Below are 23,408 nucleotides of genomic sequence, written 5' to 3'. Positions count from 1 at the left end.
TAACATAATGTGCCTAAATATCAATCAATTAGATGTTAACCAATTTCCACCAAGCTTCACACACTGCAAGACTTCATCCATTCAAACATATCTGGAAAATTTTAAAACATTTGATAAAACATAGCAAAAGTTATTCACAATTAAACTATTTTTTTACAATCCCAAAACATAATAGGGTAGATTTATTAAAGGTCGATCGGACATGATTCAATGTAGTGAATCATGTCCGCTCAACTTCGCTAAATGTATTTATCATTGCACAAGCATTTCTAGTGAAATACTTGTGCAATGCCGCCCCCTGCTCACCGGCCACTTGCAGGGGGTGTCAATCATTCCGATCGTATCGGATTGGGATGATCTCAGTCCCCTACCTAAAAGGTGGGCGGAGAACTTAAGGTACTTCTTAACTTCCATTTCTGGTGAGCTAGAAACGATGGGCGTAGAAAGCAGCATCCGCTGCTTAATAAATCTACCCCAAATGTTTTGGGATTGTAAAAAAATATTTAAACGTGAATAACTTTTTGGATGTTTTATCAAATGTCTTGAAATGTTTCAGATATGCGTGAATGTATATATATTTGTATTGTGTAAAGTTTCGGGGAAATTGGTTAACATCTAAGTTTTTTTTTGTACATTAAGCCACATTATGCTCCCCAAAAAACAAGCTTAATGTCACTTATTTACCTTGTGGGAAACCAAAATCCCTGAAACTTCTAGAATAGGTTTGAGAATTGAAAAACTTAGGTAGTGCAAAGTTTCAAAGCAATTGATTGATGTTTAGGTACATTATGGAACATTAAGCTCTTTTTACATTAAGCTGCTCACATCAAGGGGCATATATTTTTTTTACCGCTGCTTCATAACCTGTCTGCCTGATCTGAGGTGGCGGATAGAAATCAACCCGATCAAATACGATCAGGTTGATTGACACCCCTGCTAGCGGCAAATCTGCAGGGGGCGGCATTGCACCAGCAGTTCCCCAGAACTGCTGGTGCAATGATAAATTCTGAGAGTGTATGCTGTCGGCATTTATCAATGTGCAGCAAACATGATCCGCAATATTGGATCATGTCCGCTCACACATTAATAAATAGGTCCCTAAATTTTTTGGGATTGTAAAATAATAGTTCAATGTGAATAACCTTTGGTGTGATTTCCCAAAGATCCTGAAATTTTCTAGATACGTTTAAATAGATGGATTATTACATTGTGTTAAGTTTGGGGTATATTGCTTGAAATCTAAGTTCATTTTTGTACATTAAGAAACATTAAGCTCCCCAAAAAACAAGATTAATGTCACTCATTTGCCTTGTGGGAAACCAAAATCCATGAAACTTCTAGAATAGGCTTGGATAGTGTAAAGCAGAGTTTGTGCCAAGTTTCAAGGCAATTAATTGATATTTATACACATTTCAGTACATTAAGCTCTTTTTACGCTAAGCTGTTCACATTAAGGGGCCGATTTATTAAGTGTTGGATGGACATGTCTGCCAAACATACGCTGTCGGCATTTAACATTGCACAAGCTGTCCTGGTGAGCTGCTTGTGCAATGTCGCCCCCTGCAGATTTGCGGCCAATCGGACGCAAGCAGGGGGTATCAATCAACCCTATCATATACGATCGGGCAGATTGATGTCTGCAACCTCAGAGGAGGCGGACGAGTTAAGGAGCAGTGGACTTAAGACTGCTGCTTCTTAACTGCTCTTTCCAGTGAGCCTCAAGGCTCACGTGGAAACAGCTGCATTAGGCAGCATTGTGCCCATAATAAATCGGCCCCTTTATGTTTTAGGATTCTAAAAAATTGTTAAATGTGAATAACTTTTTATATGTTTTACCAATTGTCTTGAAATTTTCAGAATATGTTTGAATAGATAGATTATTGTGTTGTGGTAAGAGGTTATCATAACCTCAGATGAAGTGCATGTGCGCATGCGCGAAACGCGTCAGATGTCCAGCTGTACATTCTCCTGTACACTCTCAACTCTGTTGAATAAACTACAGTTTTGAACAAGTCTTCAGTCTCCGGATCAGCCTCTTTTCTTTTTCCCTTCGGGGATTCATTACTACTATATCCAGCGGATGGGATAATGCTAATGGCTGCCTAAAGACTTGAGCCCTGCCACTGATAGCAAGGAGCATTATACTCTTTTCCATAGAAACCTTTGAACCCTCTGCGTAACGTAGCGCAGACCTCTGACATCAGAGCGGGTGAATCCCTCACCAAGGACGCGTGTGGTGCTGACGCAGCCATTTCCTGCTAACGGGACTGGAGGGCCATCTGCCTGCCCATCAACATCGGTGGAGGTTGACCGCACCTGACACATACACAGAGTGGTCCAGCTCACAGGCCCTGAAAAGGTTTTTGTTACTCTTCACACCTGGATACCCAAGGCTCCTTTGAATTCAGCGGAGACTAGATAAGTATCGGCTTATATTGCACTCCAGTGACTTTTCCTGGACTGTCTCTTACATATGTGGCTTTTTATACTATACAGCACTTTGTCTGTGGGACTGAATGGACGCTACTTAGTCTGAGTTACTACACTGGATTACAGCCATTGTTAATTGAACATTTTCCACATACTTGTTCTTACATTGGAACTCTCACTTGCCACATTAGCCGGTCCTGCTTGTCTTATACATTTGCTAATTGTTGCTCTTTTGCATGTTATGAGTATTATATATATATATATATATATATATATATATATATATATATATATATATATATATATACAGTATCTCACAAAAGTGAGTACACCCCTCACATTTTTGTAAATATTTTATTACATCTTTTCATGTGAGAACACTAAAGAAATGACACTTTGCTACAATGTAAATTAGTGAGTGTGCAGCCTGTATAACAGTGTACATTTGCTGTCCCCTCAAAATAACGCAACACACAGCCATTAAAGTCTAAACTGTTGGCAAAAAAAGTGAGTACACCCCTAAGTGGAAATGTCCAAATTGGGCCCAAAGTCTCAATATTTTGTGTGGCCACCATTATTTTCCAGCACTGCCTTAACCGTCTTGGGCATGGAGTTCACCAGAGTTTCACAGGTTGCCACTGGAGTTCTCTTCCACTCCTCCATGACGACATCACAGAGCTGGTAGATATTAGAGACCTTGCGCTCCCCCACCTTCCGTTTGAGGATGCCCCATAGATGCTCAATGGGGTTTAGGTCTGAAGACATGCTTGGCAGTCCATCACCTTTACCCTCAACTTCTTTAGCAAGGCAGTGGTCGTCTTGGAGGTGTGTTTGGGGTCATTATCATGTTGGAATACTGCCCTGCGGCCCAGTCTCTGAAGGGAGGGGATCATGCTCTGCTTCAGTTTGTCACAGTACATGTTGGCACTCATGGTTCCCACAATGAACTGTAGCTCCCCAGTGCCGGCAGCACTCATGCAGGCCCAGACCATGACACTCCCACCATCATGCTTTACTGTAGGCAAGACACACTTGTCTTTGTACTCCTAACCTGGTTGCCGCCCCACACGCTTGACACCATCTGAACCAAATAAGTTTATCTTGGTCTCATCGGACCACAGGACATGGTTCCAGTAAACCATGTCCTTAGTCTGCGTGTCTTCAGCAAACTGTTTGCAGGCTTTCTTGTGCATTATCTTTAGAAGAGGCTTCCTTCTGGGATAACAGCCATGCAGACCAATTTGATTCAGTGTGCGCCGTATGGTCTGAGCACTGACAGACTGCCCCCACCGCTTCATCCTCTGCAGTAATGCTGGCAGCACTCATACGTCTATTTCCAAAAGACAACCTCTGGATATGACGCTGAGCATGTGCACTTAACTTCTTTGGTTGACCATCGCGAGGCCTGTTCTGAATGGAACCTGTCCTGTGAAACCGCTGTATGGTCTTGCCCACCGTGCTGCAGCTCAGTTTCAGGGTCTTGGCAATCTTCTTATAGCCTAGGCCATTTTTATGTAGAGCAACAATTCTTTTTTTCAGATCCTCAGAGAGTTCTTTACCATGAGGTGCCATGTTGAACTTCCAGTATGAGAGAGTGTGAGATCGATAACACTAAATTTAACACACTTGCAACCCATTCACACCTGAGACCTTGTAACACTAGCGAGTCACATGACACCGGAGAGGGAAAATGGCTAATTGGGCCCAATTTGGACATTTCCGCTTAGGGGTGTACTCACTTTTGTTGCCAACGGCTTAGACATTAATGGCTGTGTGTTGAGTTATTTTGAGGGGACAGCAAATTTACACTGTTATACAGGCTGTACACTCACTACTTTACATTGTAGCAAAGTGTCATTTCTTCAGTGTTGTCACATGAAAAGATATAATAAAATATTTACAAAAATGTGAGGGGTGTACTCACTTTTGTGAGATCCTGTACATATATATATATACTTTGCCACCTGATACCTCATATCTTTGAGCTCTTATAACTTTTTTGTGCAATACTTTTTTTAAATCATTTTTATTAGATAGTGTTATGAGTGTAACTGTACTTTTAAATGTATTTTTGATGTGTTTTGTGACACTTTAGTTTGGCGTAACTGTTAACCAGAGCGCTGAGGTCACGGTAATCATTCTAGCACAAATCGAGATTGCTTTCGCATTTACTTTCAACTTGTAATATGAGCACTGGTTCCAACGTGCGTTAACAGCTGAAATAAACTCGATATTGTGTGCATGAAACAGTTGGTGCGCCACTCGTAAACTGACCCAGAATGCTTTAATTTTTTTAAGACTGAGTCATACACATTTGTGGGTGATAGATAGAACAAACTGTTTTAAACAACTTTCCAATTCACTTTAATTATCAAATTTACTTCAATATCTTGTTATCCTTTGCTTAAAGAACAGCTTTGCACTACTGGCAGTTAGCTGAACACATCTAGTTAGCCAATCACCAGAGACAAATGTGTGCAAGCACCAATCAGCAGCTAGCTCCCACTAGTGTAGGATATGTGCATATTCTTTTTCAACAAGGTATACAAAGAAAATGAAGCACATTTGAAAATAGAAGTTAATTTAAAAGTGTATTAAAATTACATGCTCTATCTGAATCCTGCAGATTTAATTTTGACTTTCCTATCCCTTTAAATACAGTGTCTTATATTAGCATCTCATAAACTGACAGATTTTTCGTTTTCTTTTCATCATTGTCTACCACTTACACCATTTTAACCTCACTATCGATTTGCAGTTGAAGAATTAGACATTTGTATATCAGTCTATCAAAAAACACTTTTAGAGGCCCATTTATCAAGCTCCGAATGGAACTTGTGGGCCCGTGTTTCTAAAGACCGCTGCTCCATAACCCTGTCCGCCTGCTCTGATGAGGCGGGCAGAGATCACCACAATTCAACCCGATCGAGTATGATCGGGTTGATTGACACCCCCCTGCTGGCGGCCTATTGGCCGCGAGTCTGCAGGGGGCGGCGTTGCACCAGCAGCTCTTGTAAGCTGTTGGTGCAATGCTGAATACAGAGAGCGTATTGCTCTCCGCATTCAGCGATGTCTGTCGGACCTGATCCGCACTGTCGGATCAGGTCCGACAGACATTTGAAAATTCGTCCTCTTAGCCTGCTTTGTGCAGCAGATCTTAGTTTTTCTGTTTTAAGCTTTTTTACATACACATTTTATGTAATAAGAAATATGAATGTTTCCTGGTTTATTAAAAGGTAAATATATTATTTAAACCACACTTTAAAACTAAGAAACTTGTACCCAGCTACAATATGATCATCAGAATGTTTATTTATGATTGCAGTTAAAGGGACACTGAACCCAATTTTTTTTCTTTTGTGATTCAGATAGAGCATGCCATTTTAAGCAACTTTCTAATTTACTCCTATTATCAATTTTTCTTCGTTCTCTTGCTATCTTTATTTGAAAAAAAAAGCCATCTAAGCTTTTTTGGGTTAAGAACTCTGGACAGCACTTTTTGATTGGTGGATGATTTTTTTCCACCAATCAGCAAGGACAACCCAGGTTGTTCACCCAAAATGGCCGGCATCTAAACTTAGATTCTTGCATTTCAAATAAAGATACCAAGAGAATAAAGAACATTTGATAATAGGAGTAAATTAGAAAGTTGCTTAAAATGTCATGCTCTATCTGAATCACAAAAGAAAAAAATTTGGGTTCAGTGTCCCTTTAAGGTAAATCTGTGTAAGTTAAAACTGATATCATATGTTTCTCCGTGTACAACTACTGCTCACTGGCTGATAGTGAAAACTCCCACAGCTCTATTGGTTAGCAGGAACATGCCCCCACCAGAATAATAACACATTTGTTTAAAGAGAATTGCTTACGGGGATATTAAACAGTATTAGATTGCAATATAACATGTTTAATTATGTGAAGGTAAAAAACAATTGCAATATACCATTATTATTTATTTTGTCGCCTTTTCCTGTAATTTAACTCTAAAAATTGTTTGTTTTTTTTCTAAATTCTACTAAGTTGCTGTAAAGTAATGGTCACTGCCATGTTTGAACTTAAAGGGGCATGAAACTCAAAAACAATTCTTTCATGATTCAGATAGAGCATATAACTTTCCAATTTACTCTATTATCTAATTTGCTTTGTTCTCTTGTTATTCTTTATTAAAAAGCATACCTAGGTATTTTTGGAGCTAGCTACTGATTGGTGGCTGCACATATATACCTCTTATCAATGGCTTACCGATGTGTTCGGCTAGCCCCCAGTAGTGCATTGTTGCTTCTTTAATAAAGGATACCAAGAGAATAAAGCAAAATTTATAATAGAAGTAAATTGGAAATGTGTTTTAAATTGTATGTTTTATCTGAATGATGAAAGAAAAAATTAGGGGCAGATATAAAAAAGGCATTAAAGGATTCCAAAACTTTTCATTTTTATGTTCAATTAGATCATCACATTTGTATCACAAATGCTTATATTTCAAAACGTACCCACTTTGACATGAAAACGAGCGTTATAAGTCTAATAAAATTATATTTTAGATTTCGAGAATGACGTCACTGAAGCCAAACCCCCGTTTATGGTGCGTTCAATACCAAAATGAATCTCCAATCATAATCCATTTTCGTGCATATAATTATTATCCCATTTCGTCACCCGGCGCATGCGCAATACGATACGGTCATGCGCAGATTGTTCCTTCAATACCACGCTTACCCATACAAAGCTCCATACGATGGAGCGTGACGTATTGCATGACGAGTTCATAAGATCGCTCATGCGCATTACAGCCGAAATCTGACATTTTGATAACTCAGGTTATCGTAAACAATTCGTGGATGAAAAATAATCTGAGAACGGTGGGTTTGGAAATCAATACATTTTTGTAGAGGCATATGTCCATAACGGTAAGAATCTGACACGCAAAGCAATTTACATATATAATTGTTAGATATGGATATAGCGATTGAAGAAAAGTTTTTTGCAGAGTTTAGTGTCCCTTTAAGTGTTTTTATATTCAAAAATGTTAATTACAAAATTAAGCAAAATTATATGAAACTGTTAAATGCACATTTTAGGAAATGATGAAGTGGAACAAACTACATTCAAACAGACAAGGGAGCTTTCATTCCTGGGTCAATAAACCACCATAGTTAAGTTTTGCTTCTGTGAATGTCTGTGAGCGTCTGTTAACACTAGAGATGTGCATTCAAGCTTCAGTCTATTGCATATTTGTCCAAGTTTTGCAATCCGGGACTGTATTGTACAAATTGAGACATTTTGGAGGTCTGGTAAACTGTATCTATGTATATATATACCTTATTCCAAGGGCTGGCACTCTTAAATAATTACCAATACAACTTCCGGGATGCTATGGATGACATGTATACAGATCCTCAGCAAATACACAGGCACTCTCTGATTAATAACAGTGTCCTTAATTCACTGTTATTTATCGGAGAGTGCTTGTGTATTTGCTGAGGATATATATACATACTGTATATATATATATATATATATATATATATATATATATATATATATATATATATGTGTTAACATGATAGAACATATTTTAGTAATGTGTACCTTTAACCAGATTGTCTGTTCTGTTATATATGTAATATTCACTATCTCACTCATTCAAACAATATCTCTTCTAATGCACTGGAATGGCAAAGGAATGGAAGCAAAAAATAACCAGAGGGCTATATTCTAATACTTTAAAAACGTTATCAAATAATTTATGCACAAAAAATTCCATAGACCATAAAGGAGAAAAAAGTGCTGTAAAGTATGTCTAAAAGATTATAGTATCTTCAAATGTTTTTTTTTTTCACAAAAATTTCTTATGAATTAGAATGGTAAATGTTTGTGCCAATGGAAGTCTCATTTTAGGGCACCTGTCCCGTTTATGGTATATTTGAAATATGTACTAAAACATGTCCTTGGTTCTGATGTATTGGAATCAGACACAATGGGGCCGAATTATCAAGGGCTGAACGGCCCGTTTCCGGGCGAGCCTTAACTTAAGACCGCTGCTCCTTAATTGGTCCGCCTGCTCTGAGGGGCGGACAGCAATCAACCCAATCAGATACGATCAGGTTGATTGACACCGCCTGCTAGCGGCTGATTGGCCGCAAATCTGTAGGGGGCGGCATTGCCCAAGCAGTTCACAAGAACTGCTTGTGCAATGATAAATGCCAACAGCGTATGCTGTCGGCATTCAGCGATGTCTGTCGGACAGACCGATGATAAATCGGCCCCATTATATTTGTTGTGTTAATCTTATATTTATATTTGCATATTTTATCACATGTGTCTCCTGCACGTTACATGAGAACAGCAGAAAAATAAAATAAATCTAATTGGATGAACCTTTATCTCATACAGTTTACAGAATAGGTTAATTGTTAACAATATTTACTTTTTTGGGGACACTGTGTAATTTGCAGTCAGTAATTTGGGGTGGAGCAGAGTTGTCAAAGCATTTGAAAACCATCCAATGGTGGGCATGGTCAATCCTGTAACATGCTTACTTCATTGTTCTGCTGAAAAGTACCTCTGGATATTTTAAAATATTGGCAACTGTAGAGGCCATTGCTATATGCCTTAGTAGAGATGAGTTCATACTTAACTGGGATGCACATTTGAGACTTAGCAAATTTGTAGTGAAACATGAGATGCAATGTTGGTCACGTTACACAATCTTGTATTGTGATGCTCTTGACAATCTAAGCTAACCTCCCCAGTTGTTATACAGTTTTCTGTTTGTGTGTGTATGTATGTTTTTATGGCTGTTGGTGAGTTTCTTTAAACATGATACAGTCCTATAAGATCTAGAATGTGTGAAAATGTATATAATTTATAAAAAAATGGAATACTAATGAATTTAAGCAGAACAAAAAACAAAATGTAATAAAACTGCCTTCTCCTTTCAGCACCTCAAAATTGTAATGAAAAATATATACATATGTTAACTTAAGATCAGTAACATTGCGTACATGTTGGTCTTGCACACATAGAATTTACATAGAACTTTCAAGTTGCTTGTTACATTTCACAAAAATACTCTTGCTCTTAGGGCTCTAATAGAATGTTAATGAATTCTCAGCATGTTTCCTCTCTAACATCTGTTTCAGTTCAGAGACGAGGGCAGTGCTTACGGTGGGAACTTTTTCCTTCATTTGCTGATCTATGATCTTTGGGGTCAAGGATCCTGAAACTGTAGGTAGGTTCCATTCTGTTTTACTCATCCTGGGCACAAGACGAGGTGGTGGAGGAGGAGAGGGGGCATGTGGAGGAAGTGGGATAACTTGACTGTTGTTGTTGCCGTTATCATTTAGAAGACCACTTTCCATTTCCTGAACAGTAAATTTCTCAGCAGATCCATGAGATTTCTTGAACTTCAGCCACTCTGTTCTGGCAGTTCTTGGGGGGTTGTCCATTTTACGTCGCTTTATGATCCTTCTCAGTGGCATAACCTTATTGGTCTTTTTATTGCGCCAAAACATGGCAGTAGAGATGAAGATTGTAATGACCACCATGATAGCCATAACACCCGCTAGGACTCCTAAGGCTTTCATAGGGTTATCTTTACTTTGCATCAAAAAGGCAGCCATAGGCCCTTTATGAAGAAGAGTCTGTAAAAGAGTACAAAGAGAACATGTGATGTAGATTGCTCGGACATGCATGCCTGCCAGTCTACCTGTAATAAATATGTGAGCACCCTACAGGTGTACTGAAGGATTTGGTTTACCTCTACTGTAGTCTATAAGACTGAGCATATAATTAAAAATGTTGAGTTAAGATACAAAGGGGACCAATCATTTATATAATAAATTAAAGCCAATGGCCTGCATAAAGGGTGGAAGAGAATAGTAAATCAGCCAATGAGTTAAAAGTCAATGTTAAAAAGGCCCTATACAGCTATAGTCTATCTCTATTTGAAATAATGTTTAAAAGGACATTCAAATGCAAAATGTACATGTGCTAATTGATTATAACATGTAAATTGTGCATTACTGATCTCAGCAGGACATGACTGGTAAACCATCAGAAGTTGAAGTCTCACATAGTCACCAATCATGGGCTATATTACAAGTGGAGCACAAAAATATTTGCGCTATTGAGTCCTAACTGTGCTCAAGTTAAATTAATAGCGCTCATATTCTTGCGCTCATATTACAAGTTGAAAGTAAAATGTTAGCACAAGAGCAAAAGCCTGAGGGGCACTAACATCTGGAGGTACTCAAACTCCATTTCCCCATATATTTCTATGGGCTGCACTACAAAAACCTCTTCTCATTTTCGCTTGTGCTCTAACCCGTGCAATAAGACATGTGCGCTAAAGCAGTAGATGTGATAATAAATGCTTCAAATACCTTTGTTCTTCATTTAGAAGAAATATATATATTATTGTATATGGAGACCATATATATATTGTATGGATAGACCTTTATATAAGTCAGTTTAACCCTTATTTGGATGTCTGCAGCTGCTTCGATCTATATATCTATCTGTCCGTATGTCAATCAACAATACACTTAAACCAATGCTCATAAAAATAACAACGCTACAATTCATGTAGTCTTGGTTTATACTCAGCATTGCATGGATGTATGGAGCACCTATAGCATACTAATATAAATTAGTTTCAGTTACTATATTAAATTACTATGAATTGTATTTATATTCTGTTTTCTAGTACTCTTTTACAGACTGGAACAGCAGATAAAAACAATTATGAAAAATATATTGAAATACACATTTATTTGATAAAGTATTCTTTGGCATCTTGATAACACATGACATACAACAGTTTAGTGAAAGGCTTTCTTTGCAGGTCCCCTAATAATTTTTTTAATTCTGCCTTTAGGGTGGACTTTGGATCTTTTCACGCTTTTCCAATACATAATGGTGGATATAACCACCGTGATGGATATACTGGAAAGGACGGTACTTAAGCAAATTCCAAATAGCATCCAGGGTCGCTTCCTGAGACCCAAAACATAGGCTTTTACCCTTGATCTGATCTGGAAAGGTCAAACATAGGATTATATGTCAATGATATGGATTACAGAACTAATAAAGAAGATATAGACAGAAATGGATTTGGTATGGTCCATAAATGATTCTGATCAGGGGTACAGGAGAGATATCTACTTACTTAAAAGGAGTTTTAGGAAATATCAAATTTTATTAGTAACAAGGAACAGAAGAGGAGCAGGAAGATTGACTAGGAAGATAAAGGAGAATTAATGAAGTAGAATTTTGTAGAGGACAATGACATGGAGAGAGTATGGTTCATTGGTTTACCCCCCCCCCCCCCCCACACACACACACAAACACAAATAATCAACCATTTAAGAAAGTAATTACTACATATAGTGCATATGATAACATAAATAATTAATTAACTAATTTCATAATATGCTGTGGTGTCTGATATTGAATTTGAGTAGTGAATACAAGCCCCATAATCATATGTCCACACTGTGGGCTTGACTTATTAAAGCATGCCTCTAAGCATGGCCATGCAGGCATAATTTGCTGTATAAGCACTGAATTTATATATACTATTATAAAATAGTTTTTAAGTCCCTATACCTGCATATTGAGCCCCAAATGTTGGTTTTACATTTAGTGACTTTTTTTTCTTTTTTCTTTGCAAAGCTCCATCTTTGTGAGTCGAACCAAAGTCACACTATGGGGCATATTTATCAAGCTCATATCAACTTGTCCACCTACTCTGAGGCCGCGGACATGAATTCACCAGAAATGAACCTGATCGAATACGATCGGGTTTATTGACACCCCCTGCTAGCGGTCAATTGTCTGCGAATCTGCAGGGGGAGGCATTGCACCAGCAGTTCACAAAAACTGCTGGTGCAATGTAATAGGGGCATATTTATGATTGTGCTAGCGGACATGATCCGATATAGTGCAATAATAAATGACACAAGCTTATGCTGTCGGCATTTATCGATGTGCAGCGGACATGATCCACTATATTGGATCATGTCTGCTCGCACAATCATAAATATGCCCCTATTACTTCTGAAATGCCAGGGGTATTACTGAGCTGGAAGAAAAACAAAATAAAATTCCAACTCACTATCCTATATCCAGTAAGTCACCCTCACAGAAGCAGTACCCACTGTATTTATTATGAAAGGGTCCGAACCTTCAGTTCCTGTGAGTAGCTTTCCCCAGTGACTGTGATTTAACATGAAGCCACCCAGAACCGAAAAAAACCCTCTTTTTTAGAAGCAAATAAAAGTAAAATTATTTTTTTTTATGTGGTTTAATATGAATTTACTTTCTATAAACCCCTTTATCTGACACTCAATAGAAATGGCAAGACTGATCTGTGAGAATAAAGCAAAATTGATAATAGAAGTGAATTGGGAAGTTTATTACAAATGTATGCTCTATCTGAGTCATGAAAGAAAAAAAAAGTTTCATGTCCCTTTAAAATACCTAGAAAATGTTGACAACAAAATCACAATTGTAAATGTTTTTAAACCATGGAAAATCCTACACATATTGCTATAGAAGGAAAGATCTGATTATGGCGTAAAAAAAAATCCTAGTTTGCTCAATGTCAAAGATAGTCACAATCTACTCATCCGTGTGTTTTTATTTTCTAATTTGTCACTCTAAAACTATTTAATTTATTTACTTTTAAAGGGACACTGAACCCAAATGTTTTTCTTTCATGATTCAGATAGAGCATGCAATTTTAAGCAATTTTCTAATTTACTCCTATTATCAATTTTTCTTCGTTCTCTTGCTATCTTTATTTCAAAACGAAGGCATCTAAGGTAAGGAGCCAGCAAATTTTTGGTTCAGCCACTGGACAGCACTTGTTTTTTGGTGCTGTCCAATCAGCAAGGACAACCCAGGTTGTTCACCAAAAATGGGCCGGCATCTAAACTTACATTCTTGCTTTTCAAATAAACATACCAAGAGAATGAAGACAATTTGATAAAAGCAGTAAATTACAAAGTTGCTTAAAATTGCATGCTCTATCTGAGTCACGAAAGAAAACATTTCGGTTTAGTGTCCCTTTAAGGTGAAACTAACATGATCATGTATAATAAAGTTCTAGAATTCAACTGCTCACTGGCAAATAGGAACCTATTTTCACACACCATATCCTTGCTTGCTGCAGGTTTTTTTGTGAGGAGGTATCTGTCAGTCATGTTCATGCCTAGTTTACATTTTTTAAATAAAATGTAATTTACATGTTTCATTCTGAAACAAAAGTCTGCCTTCTTTACAAATCAAATCCATTTTAAATGTAAGTCTGTCTTATATAGAGCAAGTATGGTAAAACCATATTAACACTTCTCTAGCTGTTAGTGAAATTGCAATACAGTGGGGTTTTTTTTAAGAAAAAAAAGCAAGTCTGACTTTTCTTCCTTAAAGCCACAGTCTAGTCAAAATTAAACTTTCATGTTTCAGATTGGGCATTCAGTTTTAAACAACTTTCCAATTTACTTTTATCATCAAGATTGCTTTGTTCTCTTAGTATTCTTTGTTGAAATCTAAGCCTAGGTCGGTTCATATGCTAATTTCTAAGCCCTTGAAGGCCACCTCTTATCTCAGAGCATTTTGACATTTTTTTACAGCTAGACAGCGCTAATTCATGTGTGCCATATAGATAACATTGGGCTCACTCCAGTGGAGTTACCTAGGAGTCAACACTAATTGGCTAAAATACAAGTCTGTCTAAAGAACTGAAATAAGAGGGCAGTTAGCAGAAGCTTAGATACAAGCTAATCACAGAGGTAAAAAGTGTATTAATATAACAGTGTTGGTTATGCAAAACTGGGGAATGGGTAATAAAGGGATTATCTATCTTTTTAAACAATAACAATTCTGGAGTAGACTGTCCCTTTAATTCTAAAGGCTATATAATTGGGGAAAACAGATACAAGTGATTGATCAGTGCTCTAGCTGGGACAGTATTCTATATCCACTGACATTTAGATTCTAGACAAAGAGTTGCAGAGTTTAGTTCCTTATGGATCTGAGCTATAAAACTAGTGCACTAAAAGTATATAGTAATATTTGTCTGTGCGTACCTCCTCGGTTACATCAATCTTTACTACAGCAGTGGTACTGAAGGAAGGAGATCCTCTGTCTTTTGCTTGGACGACCACAGACCACTTGCAGTCCTTATTGCGTGTGATGTTCTGAATTATATCAAGGGATCGGATGTAAGATTTTAGATTGATTTCCCCTGTGTTTTCGTTGATGTCAAAGACATTCGCCGGATCAGCTTGCATGATGGAATAATCTACAATATTATTTGGTTCCTCTGCATCTTGGTCTGTTGCCTAGGCAACAAGAGAGATACTTTTTTAATCCAGTTATATCATTCCAATTTTTAAAGGGACATTAAAAACTTTGAGATGATCATATAAAATATGTAATTTTAATTATGTGTAATAAAAATATTTTTCAATCTACTTCCATTATTTATTTTATCCAATTTTGCTGTCATTTTCCTGAAAATTGTGAACTTTCCAAATCTCATGAGAATTGGAAGTGCACACAGCATACTGCACAAGCTTAACACTGCTACATTACACACAGCCATTGTTTGCTCATTCATATAACATATTTATAACTGTGCTCTAATTTTAGGAGAGGTGAAAGGATCAATGGTAATTTTAGTGCTAGAAAGGGCAAACGTGTATTAGAGGAATCTGTTTGACTTTAACAAGATAACATGAATTAAACATGTAACAGTGTATAATATGTAAATATTTAAAGTGCTCAACAGATATTCTTTCTTGATGACATAGTACATTTGTATTTTTAAAACGAAGGGAGCAATTAAAAAGCATCTATAAGCCCTGGGAATCTGCAGTCCTCCAATTTAAAAAAGCTAGTTTGGTAGTTACTAGAAACCCTCAATCATTATTATAGAATCCCCAAATCTAAACAGTGACAACAGCCATACATTTGCAAGGTTCCCCTTTTTTACATGTCCTTTCCTTTAGCAGGAAAAGGAGAAAGCTAAATGGAAGCAAAATATGTATTTAAAGGGATATTGTACTGTAAAATTGCTTTCTCCTTTATGTGTTTAAAATGACTTGTTATACCAGCTGTAGAGCATAAAATGTATAGGAAATCACTCATTTATGTTTATTTTTTAAATTAAACAGCAGTCTCTGGTCATTGAAACCACAACCCAATGAAATGGGCTGAGCTTCCAGGGAGAACAGACCTTATTAGCTTATCTCTCTATATGTATACAAAACTTCTGTATCTTATATCTCTATACACAGTGAGACCAATGCTTAGAGCCTAATGACCTAAAGCTCTAAGACGTCTGATCTAAGACGTCTTGTCAGTATTGTAGTCCCTCAAAGACTTTCTGTGACAACCTTTCATAGTACTTCAAATTTCTAAGCTCTTAGGTGTGTCCTTATTCAAGAATTTGTCAAAATTTCTATAAGAAAAACATGAGACTACCCAAGACTTGACCACTCAAATGGGGTGGAGTCTGGCAGGAACCCTCCCCCTAATTACTGAATGTTGGCCTAAATAAAACAAACCCCATCTTTGAAATATTTAGCTCCACGTATGGATTACCCAGGATTCACCCCATTAGCATGGGTCCACCCACTTTTTATAGTCCAGAGTTTTAAAGTGAAAACATTAAAAGGGAAGTTTATGTAACCAATCCCCCTTCCTTAAAATGTATAATTTACCTCGATTTTTACAGGTGTGCCAATGACCATTGTTTTTTCCTGTATATTTTCATTGAACTCTGGAGAATGGTCATTAACATCAAGCACAGTGACAAACACCTCAGTCAAGCTGTACTTCCCATCCGTGTCCTCGGCTTTGACATAAAAATTATATTTGGAAGTGATTTCTGCATCTAATGTGGCCCAAGGCTGCGTATAGATGATCCCTGTGGAGGGGTGAATTAGGAAACTGCAAGAAATAACATAAGATCACAAAAATACAAATATTAATATTGGTTTTGATGGCAGTTAAAAAAATATCCATCTATTATCATCCCCTTATATACTAGATTAGTACTCAGTTTTCATGCCCCAGTCATACTTGTATTGGTTCTATTACCTCTTATGAAGAGGAAATCCATTAACCATTAATTGAGAAATGACTTTCCACCTGAAATATATTTTCCACCCAATTTTAAATCATGACTCCTTGTTCTGTTAGTCTCTTTTTATGAAACAAAGTAACAATGTCTATATTACCTCTAACAGACTGTGACTGGAGACAACTGGTCAGTACAATCTAGTTAGAAGCACTATATTATTTAGAACATAACTGACCCATTAATGTGGATGACTAAACCCCCTACAATTCAATAGAGGATAAATACACTGAAAGTGCGGAATACTTAAAGAATATAAATTTATTAAATAAATTATAAAATGTATACATGGAAAAGCACTGACGCATTTTGAACCCCCTAGTGGTGCTTAATCATAGCCTATGATGAGGCACTACTAGCAGACTTTAGAAGTGCTATCATTTTATTTGTATTGAAAAGAAAGTCCCTTCAGAGACTGGGAGGTCTAGACTGTGTAAGGAAGGTTTGTGAGCGGAGGCTTGTTGGTTCTGCTTTGGTCAGGGATGAAGCAGACTATGGACAGTCTGAAGATAAAGGTGCAGTGGGGACTTGTGCAGGATAATTAGTAACTTTACATAACCATGGACCATTCTTTTCCTATTATTTGTTAATATAAAATAAATTCATATTTTAAGTGAGTTTAGTCTCTATGGGGCTCCTATTTCATTCCCTTGTTTAGGTTTTAGTTTTGCTGGGAATACTAGGACTGTCCAATCCCAACCCAAACCCATCAAGACTGCACCCATAGATAGACAACATCTCTTCTTAGAAGAACCTGATTCTGTCCCAGATCAATCTACCCCAGTCTTCTGCTATCACTTTTTTTTAATTAATTTTTTTATTTTCCTATACTTCAACCCTTAAATTGTTGTTTTACACTGCCCCCAGAGGGGCTGGATGAATTTGGTGGATTCTAGAATCTTGACCCTTCTACATAGGAAATCATTTTTTAGGTGTCCCTAAATAACTCCACAAGAGTGAGACAATGTTAATTTCTTTAACCTTTCCTTATGCTGGAATAGAGAGTTTAAAGAATCTTTGCTGCGAAAAAGAAAAGTTGTTTGCATGCTTGGCCTCTCCCATCATTGAAGATGTGATTGGCCCATGTTTTAATTGGTGTGGGTTTCTAAGGATGCATTGTACTGTTTGTTTTCAGCTTGACAAAGGGACAGGTGCCCGAAACGTTGCTGTTTGTCAAAATATTTTTTCCCACTTTTCTACAAGCAAGAGAGTGCAGTTTTCTTATTTGGCTTGAATGTATTATTGAGCTGATGGAAATCTCTGAATTCCAGCACCCAGCTGATCGTGGACTTCATCTGATTATGAGAAATGTGAGTACTAATCTTCTACTATTTGCACAATGTTTAAAATGCATGTTTTAGATCAGACATAAATAAATGTGCCTTTAAGGATTTGCCATTTGTCTCCTTTCCTAAAAGAGATTTATTCTTGGTGGATCTAAAAAAGCTCAAAAGTTTGCAGCAGCCTCTTCTCACTTTATATCCCTGCTGACTTCCTACACGTACTAAATTGCATTAACACAATGTTCAATGTCCTCGGAAAAAAAAAACAACTGATTTTCTATTTTTAGGCTTCCCACCTTTAAGAAGTGAGAAAACAAGAATAAATTGCCACAATTACTTGCTTTTCCGTTTCTTCTATCTGTTCAGAAACAGCTGTCATACTTGGATATCAATGTTCCAGCTGCGTCAAAGACATTTTCCCTCCTTCTTTTAATCCAATTAACAGCTTGTTATAAGGTTTAAGTGAGAAACCAAATTTAAGCCACCAATGGAGAGGATAATTCATCTTGTTCTTGTAAAACAGGGAGCAGTGTAGAATGTGATATGGTACAATATTCCCTTGTGAGTCATTCAGTCAATCACTATCGTCTAATAGAATTGCAAAGAAAAGTTTCAAAGTGATGCTGTCCATATTTGTTTTGCTTAATTTACAGTCTGCTTCTCCAAAGATTCATTTTCATCTGGACTTTAAAGAATCATCCAAGGAAGAAAAGATGATCAAAAAATGTAAAATGATTGAAAACTCCTGCTACAAGTTACAGTATATAATTATACAATAACCATCTGGGGGGCCCGTTAGTGCAGGCTGTCAGGTAAGAGGATGGAGAGTCTACTGCTCACATAGCTTTCTGTGCAGGGTTAATATAGCTCTACTGCAAATACAGTTGGGGTTAGGATCCACACACGTACATGTATATAAATAAATATATGTGTGTGAATATATATATATATATATATATACACTGCTCAAAAAAATAAAGGGAACACTAAAATAACACATCCTAGATCTGATTGAATTAAATATTCTAATGAAATACTTTGTTGTTTACATAGTTGAATGTGCTGACAACAAAATCACACAAAAATAAAAAAATGGAAATCAAATGTTTCAACCCATGGAGGTCTGGATTTGGAGTCACACTCAAAATTAAAGTGGAAAAACACACTACAGGCTGATACAACTTTGATGTAATGTCCTTAAAACAAGTCAAAAACATAATTTATGTAAGAACTTACCTGATAAATTCATTTCTTTCATATTAGCAAGAGTCCATGAGCTAGTGACGTATGGGATATACATTCCTACCAGGAGGGGCAAAGTTTCCCAAACCTTAAAATGCCTATAAATACACCCCTCACCACACCCACAATTCAGTTTAACGAATAGCCAAGAAGTGGGGTGATAAGAAAAAAGTGCGAAAGCATATAAAATAAGGAATTGGAATAATTGTGCTTTATACAAAAAAATCATAACCACCACAAAAAAGGGCGGGCCTCATGGACTCTTGCTAATATGAAAGAAATGAATTTATCAGGTAAGTTCTTACATAAATTATGTTTTCTTTCATGTAATTAGCAAGAGTCCATGAGCTAGTGACGTATGGGATAATGACTACCCAAGATGTGGATCTTTCCACACAAGAGTCACTAGAGAGGGAGGGATAAAATAAATACAGCCAATTCCTGCTGAAAATAATCCACACCCAAAATAAAGTTTAATGAAAAACATAAGCAGAAGATTCAAACTGAAACCGCTGCCTGAAGTACTTTTCTACCAAAAACTGCTTCAGAAGAAGAAAATACATCAAAATGGTAGAATTTGGTAAAAGTATGCAAAGAGGACCAAGTTGCCGCTTTGCAAATCTGATCAACCGAAGCTTCATTCCTAAACGCCCAGGAAGTAGAAACCTACCTAGTAGAATGAGCTGTAATCCTCTGAGGCGGAGTTTTACCCGACTCAACATAGGCAAGATGAATTAAAGATTTCAACCAAGATGCCAAAGAAATGGCAGAAGTTTTCTGGCCTTTCTAGAACCGGAAAAGATAACAAATAAACTAGAAGTCTTTCGGAAAGACTTAGTAGCTTCAACATAATATTTCAAAGCTCTAACAATATCCAAAGAATGCAACGATTTCTCCTTAGAATTCTTAGGATTAGGACATAATGAAGGAACCACAATGTCTCTACTAATGTTGTTGGAATTCACAACTTAGGTAAAAATTCAAAAGAAGTTCGCAACACCGCCTTATCCTGATGAAAAATCAGAAAAGGAGACTCACAAGAAAGAGCAGATAATTCAGAAACTCTTCTGGCAGAAGAGATGGCCAAAAGGAACAAAACTTTCCAAGAAAGTAATTTAATGTCCAATGAATGCATAGGTTCAAATGGAGGAGCTTGAAGAGCCCCAAGAACCAAATTCAAACTCCAAGGAGGAGAAATTGACTTAATGACAGGCTTTATACGAACCAAAGCTTGTACAAAACAATGAATATCAGGAAGAATAGCAATCTTTCTGTGAAAAAGAACAGAAAGAGCAGAGATTTGTCCTTTCAAGGAACTTGCGGACAAACCCTTATCTAAACCATCCTGAAGAAACTGTAATATTCTCGGTATTCTAAAAGAATGCCAAGAAAAATGATGAGAAAGACACCAAGAAATATAAGTCTTCCAGACTCTATAATATATCTCTCTGGATACAGATTTACGAGCCTGAAACATAGTATTAATCACAGAGTCAGAGAAACCTCTTTGACCAAGAATCAAGCGTTCAATCTCCATACCTTTAAATTTAAGGATTTCAGATCCTGATGGAAAAAAGGACCTTGAGACAGAAGGTCTGGTCTTAACGGAAGAGTCCACGGATGGCAAGAGGCCATCCGGACAAGATCCGCATACCAAAACCTGTGAGGCCATGCCGGAGCTACCAGCAGAACAAACGAGCATTCCTTCAGAATCTTGGAGATTACTCTTGGAAGAAGAACTAGAGGCGGAAAGATATAGGCAGGATTATACTTCCAAGGAAGTGATAATGCATCCACTGCCTCCGCCTGAGGATCCCGGGATCTGGACAGATACCTGGGAAGTTTCTTGTTTAGATGAGAAGCCATCAGATCTATTTCTGGAAGTTCCCACATTTGAATAATCTGAAGAAATACCTCTGGGTGAAGAGACCATTCGCCCGGATGCAACGTTTGGCGACTGAGATAATCCGCTTTCCAATTGTCCATACCTGGGATATGAACCGCAGAGATTAGACAGGAGCTGGATTCCGCCCAAACCAAAATTCGAGATACTTCTTTCATAGCCAGAGGACTGTGAGTCCCTCCTTGATGATTGATGTATGCCACAGTTGTGACATTGTCTATCTGAAAACAAATGAACAACTCTCTCTTCAGAAGAGGCCAAGACTGAAGAGCTCTGAAAATTGCACGGAGTTCCAAAATATTGATCGGAAATCTCACCTCCTGAGATTCCCAAACCCCTTGTGCCGTCAGATACCCCCACACAGCTCCCCAACCTGTAAGACTTGCATCTGTTGAGATTATAGTCCAGGTCGGAAGAACAAGAAGCCCCCTGAACTAAACGATGGTGATCTGTCCACCATGTCAGAGAGTGTCGTAAAATCGGTTTAAAGATATTAATTGAGATATCTTTGAGTAATCCCTGCACCATTGGTTCAGCATACAGAGCTGAAGAGGTCGCATGTGAAAACGAGCAAAGGAGATCGCATCTGATGCGGCAGTCCTAAGACCCAACATTTCCATGCATAAGGCTACCAAAGGGAATGATTGTGACTGAAGGTTTTGACAAGCTGATATCAATGTTAAACTTCTCTTGTCTGACAAGGACAGAGTCATAGACACTGAATCTATCTAGAAACCTAAAAAGGTTACCCTTGTCTGAGGAATCAATGAATTGATTGGTAAATTGATCCTCCAACCATGAACTTGAAGAAACAACACAAGTCGATTCGTATGAGATTCTTCAAAAATGAGAAGACTGAGCAAGTACCAAGATATCGTCCAAATAAGGAAATACCAAAACCCTGTTCTCTGATTACAGAAAGAAGGGCACCGAGAACCTTTGAAAAAAATTCTTGGAACTGAGGCTAGGCCAAACAACTGGTAATGCTTGTCTAAAAAGAGAATCTCAGACACTAAAAGTGATCTGGATGAATCGGAATATGCAGATACACATCCTGTAAATCTATTGTAGACATATAATGCCCTTGCTAAACAAAAGGCAGGATAGTCCTACAGTAACCATCTTGAATGTTGGTATCCTAACATAACGATTCAATAATGATAGATCCGGAACTGGTCTGAAGGAATTGACCTTCTTTGGTACAATGAAGAGATAAAATAAAACCCCAGCCCCTGTTCCAGAACTGGAACTGGCATAAATACTCCAGCCAACTCTAGATCTGAAACACATTTCAGAAATGCTGAGCCTTTGCTGTGTTAACTGGGACACGGGAAAGAAAAAAATCTCTTAGCAGGAGGCCTTAACTTGAAGCCAATTCTGTACCTTTCTGAAACAATGTTCTGAAACCAGAGATTGAGAACGGAATTGATCCAAATTTCTTTGAAGAAAACGTAATCTGCCCCATACCAGCTGAGCTGGAATAAGGGCCGCACCTTCATAGGTACTTAGGAGCTGGCTATAGGTTTCTATAAGGCTTGGATATATTCCAAACTGGAAATAGTTTCCAAACTGATACCGCTCCTGAGGATGAAGGATCAGGCTTTTGTTCCTTGTTGTGAGGAAAGGAACGAAAATGATTATTTACCCTGGAAAGAAAGGGAAAGCAAAGTTGACTTAGAAGACATATCAGCATTCCAAGTTTAATCCATAAAGCTTTTCTAGCTAAAATAGCTAGAGACATATACCTGACATCAACTCTAATGATATCAAAAGATGGTATCACCAATAAAATTATTAGCATGTTATAGAATAATAATAATGCTATAAAATTATGATCTGTTACTTGTTGCGCTAAAGCTTCTAACCAAAAAGTTGAAGCTGCAGCAACATCCGCTAAAAATATAGCAGGTCTAAGAAGATTACCTGAACATAAGTAAGCTTTTCTTAGAAAGGATTCAATTTTCCTATCTAAAGGATCCTTAAATGAAGTACTATCTGCCGTAGGAATAGTAGTACATTAGCAGGAGTAGAGACAGCCCCATAACCTTAGGGATTTTTGTCCCAAAAAACTCTAATCTGTCAGATGGCACAGGATATAATTGCTTAAACGTCTAGAAGGAGTAAATAAATTACCCAAATTATTCCATTCCCTGGAAATTACTTCAGAAATAGCATCAGGGAGATAAAACACTTCTGGAATAACTACAGGAGATTTAAAAACCTTATTTAAACGTTTACATTTAGTATCAAGAGGACCAGAATCCTCTATTTCTAATGCAAATAATACTTCTTTAAGTAAAGAACGAATAAATTCCATCTTGAACAAATACAAAGATTTATCAGCATCAACCTCTGAGACAGAAACCTCTGAACCAGAAGAACCATTATCAGTATCAGAATG

The 23,408-nt window shown here is 37.4% G+C and overlaps 1 protein-coding gene across 1 annotated transcript in view; it reads right to left on the bottom strand.

The window, feature by feature from the left end:
- Positions 1 to 9,518: 9,518 nt before the first annotated feature.
- CDHR1 (cadherin related family member 1) overlaps positions 9,519 to 23,408 on the bottom strand; it is a 75,334-nt gene continuing 61,444 nt past the window's right edge. The window contains exons 15-17 of the mRNA XM_053692874.1: positions 16,161 to 16,389; positions 14,523 to 14,777; positions 9,519 to 10,073 (exon numbers count right to left, since the gene is read on the bottom strand). Of these exons, the coding sequence (XP_053548849.1) occupies positions 9,519 to 10,073; positions 14,523 to 14,777; positions 16,161 to 16,389 (1,039 nt within the window). The remainder of the gene's footprint in view (positions 10,074 to 14,522; positions 14,778 to 16,160; positions 16,390 to 23,408) is intronic.

Source organism: Bombina bombina, chromosome 9, assembly GCF_027579735.1.
Source record: "Bombina bombina isolate aBomBom1 chromosome 9, aBomBom1.pri, whole genome shotgun sequence".
NCBI lineage: Eukaryota > Metazoa > Chordata > Amphibia > Anura > Bombinatoridae > Bombina > Bombina bombina.
This window is presented reverse-complemented; position numbering and strand designations above follow the sequence as displayed.